The 9,467-nt window shown below is 39.9% G+C and overlaps 1 protein-coding gene across 1 annotated transcript in view; it reads left to right on the forward strand.

Annotated features, from left to right (window-relative positions):
- Positions 1 to 3,604: 3,604 nt before the first annotated feature.
- slc22a15 (solute carrier family 22 member 15) overlaps positions 3,605 to 9,467 on the forward strand; it is a 28,529-nt gene continuing 22,666 nt past the window's right edge. The window contains exons 1-5 of the mRNA XM_015394195.1: positions 3,605 to 3,831; positions 4,903 to 5,034; positions 5,120 to 5,252; positions 8,252 to 8,416; positions 8,490 to 8,617. Coding sequence (XP_015249681.1) covers positions 3,748 to 3,831; positions 4,903 to 5,034; positions 5,120 to 5,252; positions 8,252 to 8,416; positions 8,490 to 8,617 — 642 coding nt within the window. The 5' untranslated portion in view covers positions 3,605 to 3,747. The remainder of the gene's footprint in view (positions 3,832 to 4,902; positions 5,035 to 5,119; positions 5,253 to 8,251; positions 8,417 to 8,489; positions 8,618 to 9,467) is intronic.

Genomic DNA, 9,467 nt, shown 5'->3' on the forward strand with positions numbered 1-9,467 from the left:
TTGTTAATGAACAATCACTTTATGGAAGTGATTGTTCATTAACAACTTACTATAAAGTTTTACGTCGTATACCTAATGTTCTTCTTATGTCAGTTAAAACAGTAAATCGAATTCCTCTATTCCAAGACTCCATAAGCTTCAAATTGAGCATTAGAGATAATAAATGCACCAATAGGTTCTTTAATCAATATTCTATACATAATATGTACCCTGGTCCAACTAAACGTACATTTCTCTTACAAAATTTTAACAAATCTACGATAACCAAAGAGATTTAAATTCAATGTTTGTAATTTTGGTTTCTGTAGAACTCAATTGGAAACTACTAATTATTTGTTTTATGAATGCAAGGAAGTAAGAAACCTCTGGGATCTACTTAAGATCTTTCTATCCTCTAGATCTATAAATGTGGACTTTAATGCCTTACAGATAATTCATTTTGGTTTTTATATGAATGAAAAACATGTGGAATTCTTAGTTAATGCTTTGATGATTATAACCAAATATTATATCCATAAATGTCATTATGCAAAATGCTCCGTCTCATTCTCTGCTCTCAAAAACAAACTTTCCTCCTTTAACCGACGTCTGAAAAAGATGCAGAACCTTAAAGCAAATTAATTGTCTGATATAATGGAAGAATTTCAGTTGGTCCCCTCTTCTTAATAATTTATTTTAGTTTTTTTTTTCTCTTCCTTGTTCTAGCCTGTGATTTTTATTGGAGTTAATAGGAGTTCTGATCTTATTTGTTTTTTGTAATGTTCATTATTGAGTTTGTCATTGATATTCTGTATTTTTCAATAAAAAAAAAGAACAGTGATACAACAGAAAGGATTTTGATGCCTTTATTTCCTCAGACAATACATTTTTAAACTTTAACACACTGTATCTTAGTACGTTTACTATTTTGAGGGAGGGAAAAACGTCATTTAGGTATTTTTAACAACATTAAATCTAGGACGACCCGGATGTATATCTGGATGCGCAGATAAACTGACAGCGCATGCGCTGAACGGATCGGATAGTGACAGGATATTTTATTATTCGTATATCTAAAATGTAATTTTAGCTTGTCAGTAATTACGTTTGAGATATCTTGATTGTAAGTCCGGATGTGTGACGCTGTAAATGACGTGAGATATCTCAAAATGCATTTTAATTCTCCAAAATTTAATTGAATATATCTTGAAATGTTATTTTAACTAGTCATAATAAAATTTCACATATCTTAAATTATCATTCAGGATAATTAACATTTAGGGTTCCCTCGTCAAAACCTTTTCTTTAATATCTTAAAACTAATGACGGATAGTCAGAAGAAGTTGATTTTGTGATAAAACATCTTGCCATACCCGCCCTCCACCTGGAGGGCGGGTACGAGCGAACATTCTCGTGGCCGCCATTTTGGTCGGGAAGCTCGCAGGGTGTGGACCTCTATGCGGTCAAACGTCGATATTAACGCCTGATATGAAGCTTTCTACCCAGTAAATCGTCTCCAGATCGTCACTATGAAGATAATCAACGCTGTTCTGCTCCTCACGGTTAGTCTGGCCGCTGCTGAGGTCCAGTATTATGGGACCGGAGGTTCTCTGGTTCTGAGGCCTAAATTCTCTGGTGCGATAACCAGCATCACCTGGAAGCATAAAGGGAACATAGTAGCTGAATGGATTAAAGGTTCCGTCGATCTGGAATATCTGGGTGACCTGAAAGGTCGGTTAGACCTGAACCTGACCAACGGGGTACTGACTGTGAGGGACATGATGGAAGCAGACGAAGGAGAGTTCAGTGTGGAGATCAACAACAAGGTTCTTCCTGACACCTTTAAAGCTCAGTGGATCGATAACCTCAATAATCACAAAGTTGAAGTCATAGTGATGCCTCTGACCTGCAGCAGTCAGTCTCCGAACTGCTCACTGAGGTGTGGCGAAGAGATTGAAGGTGCCGGACCCATCCAGTACTCCTGGAAAAAAGGAGAGAATGGAAAATGGGAGAAGGGAGAGAGGGTGATTGAGATTAAAAACACGGAGGAAACTCGACGCTTTAAAACCTTCACCTGCAGAGCAAAGAATGAAATCAGCCAGAAGGAGAGCAAACCGGAGGAGAACCCATTCAACAAGACAGAGCCTAGCAACACAGGGACTGTGATTGGGATTGTTGTTGTTCTCATATTAGTTATCATATGTGGAATTTTGGCCGTCATGTGGATTAAAAAGTGGGGTCCCTTTAAACGTTTCGCGACAACTGAAAGTCCAAGAGAAAACGGAGAAACGGCTCAACCAATGGTGGATAAATCACCTGCAGCAGACCCAACCACTCATAAGCAGGATGTTTAGGGTTTCAGTGCTTGGACCACTGTGACGTCACTGCGGGGACAGGACTGATGTGTCTCATCTGGAATCTATACATCAGCATCAGAACATCATCGCTGTTCCACGTGCTTCCTGTCCAGAACCTCCCCACAGGAACCATGGCAACGGAACTGTTATGAACAGTGAAGACCTTCACCCATATATCCAGCTTCTCTCATTGTGTGTTTGCAACCATGCAGATGGACCTGAATGAAATTCTCTCTCCATGGCTGCTTGTATGAAGGTCACTGAGATTAACATTTGTTTTAAGGCGTCTTTGTTAATTATGGCTGCCATCTGCTCAAACCTGGGCAGGTATTTAGTATTTATACACAATCTATCAATTTCTGCACGCCTGGGATGTCCTGAATGACTATTGGGTGAAGTTATGAAGACAAGATGCTGTATGTTCCTCTAAACAAGCATTTAGCATCATTCCACCAGCCTGGTGATGAATGATGAACATTTAGATGATAAGGAAAGGTTAAATAAAAGATCTTTGGACAATCATAGGCTGAGATGAATTATCAATGTAAATTATTTGTATCTTAACATGTTTTGCTTTTAAAAAGCCTTGTTTTTTGGGTATGAATTTTAAGGCGCACAGTGCCTTAGTTGTTGGAGTTAGGAAATCAAGCCGCCCTCAGTGACAGGAACCTTGCATGTACTAATTTGCTGTATATTTTTTGCTTATATGCAACATACTTTTAAGTTGCTCTTTTTAAAATCACTGGAAGAAGTAATGTCTATAGAGTGGTTCATTGTTTTAGGAATGTCTCTGGATTTATATTTCTACATTATCTAACAATGAGTTTCATGTTCTTCCCGAGCTATTCTGTGTATTTTATATTTTCATTTTGTCTGTTTTGCTCTGTAAGAAGACGGATGACGTCACCACCACAACCTGCCGGAACCACCCCTGACCTTTATCAGTTTTGTTTTGTTTTGTTTTTTAACGCTCCTGTATTTATGTTTTACCCATTCTTTTTAAGTGCAATTTTCAATAAATGTGTGAGCCTTAACTCTACAAGTTTTTTTTTTTTTTTAGACATAAATCAAAATTAAACTACTTTTAAGTAAAAGTATATTCAAAGCGAACCAGGAAGTAAACGCAGGGCACACTCTCAACCTAAACAGCGTATAGAAACCTCGGTAGTTTTTTTTTAAAACTATTCGGGTTTAAAAGCAGCTGAAAGCGCTAAATAAGAAATAAATTTGTTTGAGGCGTCACCATGTTAACAATAGCTTTTAGCTGTGATGTTTCCTGAAGTTGAATATTACATGAAATTGAAATAAAATATCCCGGAAGTGGAAGCAGGTCACCATCTTGGTCGTGCGGCTTGACTCTTCGGGGCGATGCTAGCTCGGCTAGCAGCCTGTCCGGTTCCTCCTCGGTGGTATGGATATAGAGACAGCTTTTCACACCGTGGGGGAGTTTGGACCGTATCAGAAGCGGGCTGTGGCCGCGCTCGTCCTGGTTCAGGTTGGTCTCATTTTAAATCCTGACCGGAAGGAGAAAACGAACAGAATCCGCTAACGGTCCGCTGGCTAGCAGCGGCTAATGCTACGTGGCGCTTCAGACTTTTAACGCTTTTAACACTAACTAAAAACACCGCGTTAGTTTAAAAAATGGCACACAAAAAAAAAAACAGTTTTATTTATATTTAGCTGTCATTGTTTATAAATTTTAATTAATCCGAACAGTTCCCATTCAATTAGCAGACAGATTTATAAAGATATGGATCAAAACCAGATTGAAAATCTTTACAGGACGTGTATCAGATTATAATCTACTGGAAACATCTTAATAAAACACTTATTTAATTAGTTTAATTAAAAAAGAAATCCTGGTGTTTTTTTGTTGAATCTGCTAAGAAACGTGCAGTAATGTTTCCATATGGATCCAGATCCTCTACTTCTTTGTTGTTAGTTTTTTACCTTAGAATAAAGTTCTTTTTATTATATAAACCACCCAGTTAATCCGGTTTTAAGCCTGGATTACTATATTCTGAAACTATGCCTTACAGAATGACTGGCATAACCACAAAGGGATTTATTTTTTGGGGAATTTATCTGGCAGACCAGTTTAAAATCCAGTATGGATTATGAAATAATTGCCAAATAATCTGAAAAGTGTGGCTTGTAATGGCCTAACCTTTACCAGAGGCTGGATCAAGTTAGACCCAACTAAAACATCCTGTAATCATTAACATTAATATTTCTTATATAGACATTATTTATAACCCCTGCTTTTTAGGAAGAATTAACTGTTTTTATATTTGAAATCTCTTAATTTTCTAATAATAATCAGAATGGAAAATAGTTTATTTTTACAGGCAAGTCAATAAGAACAAGCTCTTATTTACAATGGCAGACTGACAAGTGGAGTAAACACTTAGGGAAGTAGGGCTAAAATAAATAAAGTAATTCAATCTAGAGTTGGAATCATAGTTGATCGATAGACTGGTGGCTCTATAATGACGAGCTATGGTGATCTGACGCCGCTCCACATCTCAGCAGGTTCTGACACGCTTCCCCTCCTGCTGTGTTCCAGGTCTACATGGCCTGTCAGTCCATGCTGGTGGTTCTGGTCGGATACACACCAGAGTACCGGGTCGATCAGCCGGCCGACGGTCCGTCCAGCCACGTCACCTTCACAGAGGAAGCGGACTCCATCGTCACTGAGGTCTGAGAGAAGAACACCTGCAGCTGTTCCCACATCAGGATGGGAAGCAGGGAGGCTTTAACTGGTTTCCATCTTTCCTCCCCAGTGGGTTCTGGTCAAACAGCAGGCCTATAAGGTCAGCCTGGCCGGGTCGCTGTTCTTCACCGGGCTCCTGGTCGGGAACGTCGTCTTTGGGCCGCTCTCTGATAAGATTGGAAGGAGACCCGTCTACCTGACAGGTGAGGAGGGATCAGATCCGTTCCCTTCAGTCAGACAGCGGCTGCCGGTTACAGCAGGCGCTGTGTGTTTATTAGGACTCCTCCTCCCGTTTTCTGAGGTTGTTGGGTTGCTTGTTAAATTCCTGAGATGTTTGACATGAACTGATAACATCTGAAGCTTTTTCTCTCTTTTTTTCTGTCTTAATGTTGGCAGTGGGCTTTAGGCTGCCCTGCAAGGCTTTAAACCTGGGTTTAACCAGAGACTAAGCCATTCTCAAGCACATATCAAGGAGCTCATTTTGAGCCTGGATCCAGATTTATTGTTGATTCTGTTCATGGTGGAGAATCCTGCTTCACAGCAGCAGGTTGAGCCAAACATCCTCTAAATGTGCAGGGTCATCTTTGAGCACGCCATTTCACTTTTCTTTCACCAGTTCACCGCAGTTCTTCCAGCAGTCCACACTTTCTCTGCTCTCTTTTTCTCATGGTCTTCTCCTTCTTTCCCATCGCCCGGCTTGCCACAGGTTTGCCTGCTGTGTCTAAAAGTAGCAGCAGCAGCAACCCAGACTGACAGCTCATTGGCTCATTTGGATCACGTGCAGCCTGGAGCCGGACGCTCCCCAGGGCTTTACCGTATTAACAGGAGGAGAGGCGCAAGTGAAGTTAGATACTGACTCGGACAACATGCAGTAATTTATAAATGTTTTAAAAAATGGGATCTGGAAAATGCAAAAAAAAAAGCAAGAAATTCTCCAGAAATTGGAAGAAAAACATTTCAAAATATTAATAGATTATTGAAATAATCAACTAATTTAGTAATCGATTAATCATTAACTGGAGTATAGACTGGATATAGATAAATCATGGCTTCAGCTGACAGAGCGACACACTTAGAGCAGGACTTATACCAAAATTGTAAAAAAAATAATAAATAAAATAAATAAATAAAATAATAATAAAAATGTAAACATTTTGCATTTAAGATAAAAAACAAAAAAACAAAAAACATTTTCATCTCTCAATGTGTTTTATCCAGAACTCCTCAATTGAAAAAGATTCGCCTGGTTTCGTTTAGTAAAAAATCCTCTTTAATGAACCTTTGGCTTTCCGATTATTAATCAAAAAAAATAATCGAATTATTTATCGTTTTGCAAAATAGTCATTAGTTGCAGCCTTACAAATATTAGAATAATTAGAACTAGTAAACAAATTTAAAAATATGAAAAAAATAATTGAAAAAACAAAATAAAAAAATAAAATTGAGTTTCTCTCAAAACTTTTTTTAAATTTTTTATTTCTTGATTGCATTTTTTATAAGTTCTATTTGCAGAAAATGTTCTTTGCTTGCATCTATAATGGAACAGAATGCCCTCCTAGCATCTGATGCTGCGTTTAAACCAAACGCGCTTTGAGCAGCAGGAGCAGCGCCTCATGAGCTTCTGAGCCTCTGAGGCGTGAGTTAATATTTGCTGCTTGACGCTAGGGGTGGGCGATATATCGAATATACTCCTTGGATCTCGAGTTTTCCCACGCACCATACTTAAAAAGACTTGCAGACATCGAGTACAAATTCACATGACAACATTAAGTCGTCTGCATCTATTTCACTGAGTTTTATTTTCCCCACGCACTCTGAATGCATCATAAACCCCTCCTCCCAAGGATTAGTTACAGGCAAACTAAAAATGGCGACAGCAGGTGTTTCAGGGCAGCGATATACGGCAGCAGTTTGGATTTCATGCTGAGGACGTTGAACAAAAGGCGCTCATTTCTAAGACGTGCCTCAAAAACCATTGGAGCAAAAGGCAGCAGTACAAATTTATTCCACCATAAGTCATCCTCTGCAAAATGTAGAATGTTGTAAACAATAAATCAGCTGTGAAGCCGCTGGCGTCGGCTTCGTCGTTTGGAAAAGCGATCCCATATGAGAGAAACAGGAAGAGCTGGAGGGAAATCAAAGACGCTGTTATTGACGTTATTTAAATGTAGTTTAGATTCTCTAACACCTGTGATGTGATGGTCAGAAGTTTTCTCTAAACTTGGCAATGTTCTGAAATTTATAACTTTTTGTGCTTCTTTAAAATCCCCAGCAGGTAAAGATCAGTGCTGATAGTTTGAAGATGCTCTGATAATGATCTAATATTTTGACAGTGTTTCCACTTTTGTTTTTTTAATTTAAGGTCAATTTATTTTTTCATTCCACTTTTTTTTATGTTGCATTTTATTTAGTATTGAGTGTTTTTGCTTTGTTTCTTGTTTGGTTGCTGGGATCTTGATAAAGGTTGAAAACTGACACCCAAAGACATCAGGTGGCAGAAAAGCTTTGAGCTTAAAATAAACTAAAATTGAATTTGAAGCCAAAAGTTTGAATTAGTTTATCAGTGCAATTTTATGCACTGTATTGTTTTTGTTATTGTGATCTATATCGTGTAATGCGATGTAGCCCAAATATATCGTGATATTGGATTTTCTTCATATCGCCCAGCCCTACTGGACGCGCCGCATCAACCAAGAGTGAAATTAATGGTTGTTGTTTTTTCCTTTGGTTTATTTTTATTTAATCCTGGACGTAATTCTCCTCCCGTGCTGCGGTGGCGCTAAACCTATTTTGCCCTCCTACCTCGCTTCCTGGTTATACTCTTACAGCAGTGTGTTGCAGTGAGCTTGATGCAGACATTTTTAATTTATGCTCAATATTGAAGCGTGGTCTGCGCTACTCAAAAATAAAAAAAACATAACGATATTACAGCTTTCATTGATTTATTTCAAATTTGAAACATTGTCTAGCCTGTAAGGTGAAGAAAAAAAACAAAAAAAAACAACCAATTAATGGAATCGAATCGTGGTGTATTCTTGAGTATCGAAAATAATCGAGTCGTTGGGTCAGGAAATCGATGCTGAATCGATTCGCCATGATGGATGTGATTTACACCTCTAGCTCAAAGTTTGTTCGGTTTGAAGGTAGCATTAGACCAGCCGACTGAACCTCCTCCTCACGTCTTCATCTCTCTGCTGCTCAGGTCTGCTTTTGGAGGTGATCTTTGGTTACGTCACCGCCATGGCGCCCAGCTACGAGGTGTTCGCCGCGTCCCGCCTGCTGGTGGGCCTGATGAACGGCGGCATCGGCCTGGTCTGCTTCGTCCTCACTCAGGAGTATGTGGGGAAGTCCTACTGGGCCATGACCGGTACGCAGGCATCTGACCGGCTCTCCGCCGACTCCAGACCGCCCATCCTAACCCCAGATGTTTGCCTCTGCAGGGACGCTGAACAGCATGATCTTCGCCGTGGGCATCGCTCTGTTCGGAGCTCTGGGATACTTCATCCGGCCCTGGAGGACTCTGGCCATGGTGGCCAACTCTTCAGGCGTCCTCTTCTTCCTGATGTCTGTGTGAGTAAACCTTCAGCTTTAAATAAAACAATGACGTTAATCTAAAAGGAAAGGAGGAGATCCTGTGTTTATTAGCATGCTAACTGGATTCGTGGGGGGGGGGGTTGGTCCTTCCAACTTTAGCAGGAAGGGAGAGAGTGTGTTAGTCGCTGCAGCTCCATGTCTGCTCTGCTAACATTTGATTCTGCAAATATAATCTGCATTTTATTACTTTCCAGATAAAATGTTATAATCTAAATTATAGGAATGTCCCAGAGGGGCTGAGCTAGCGTTAGCATGCTAACAAGCTGCTTTTTGTGCAAAAATTCCTTCGTAGATAATTGATGGTGTGTTTTAGGTGAGCTCTGAGCCGATGGCTGCTTCCTCTGAGGGACCGGATCCAGGTAGAACACGTCCTTTGGAAAAGGGAAGGAAGGAAAGAAAGAAAGAAAGAAAAGGAATAACCAATGGATCTTTATTTATATACCGTTTGCAGTGATTTAGTGAATTTAGCGTTAATCAGTAAAAAGAAAAAAATAATAATTTTGGTCGTGATCACTGGGTCTGGGTGATCGCGCCCAGCAGCAGGAGCTCTACCTCCGCCTTTGTGCAGGGAGGAACAGGAGGAGCACTGTCAAATGACCTCCAGCAGTCTACAAATGTTCAAGGGTCTGCATGTTAGAAACCGACTCCATGAGGATGGTATGAGGGCTTGACGTCCACAGATGGGAGTTGTAATCACAGCCTGTACAACAAAAATATACTTTTCTTGGTGTATATTCTTTTCCAAATATAGTAGCCCCTCCCTCCTGCCATCTTCCAGCAGTGACGTCACGGTGCGGTAAGCCTAGCGCCATTCTCCCCGCTTT

The sequence above is a fragment of the Cyprinodon variegatus genome, unplaced genomic scaffold (genome assembly GCF_000732505.1).
Source record: "Cyprinodon variegatus isolate N-32 unplaced genomic scaffold, C_variegatus-1.0 Scaffold677, whole genome shotgun sequence".
Classification (NCBI taxonomy): Eukaryota; Metazoa; Chordata; class Actinopteri; order Cyprinodontiformes; family Cyprinodontidae; genus Cyprinodon; species Cyprinodon variegatus.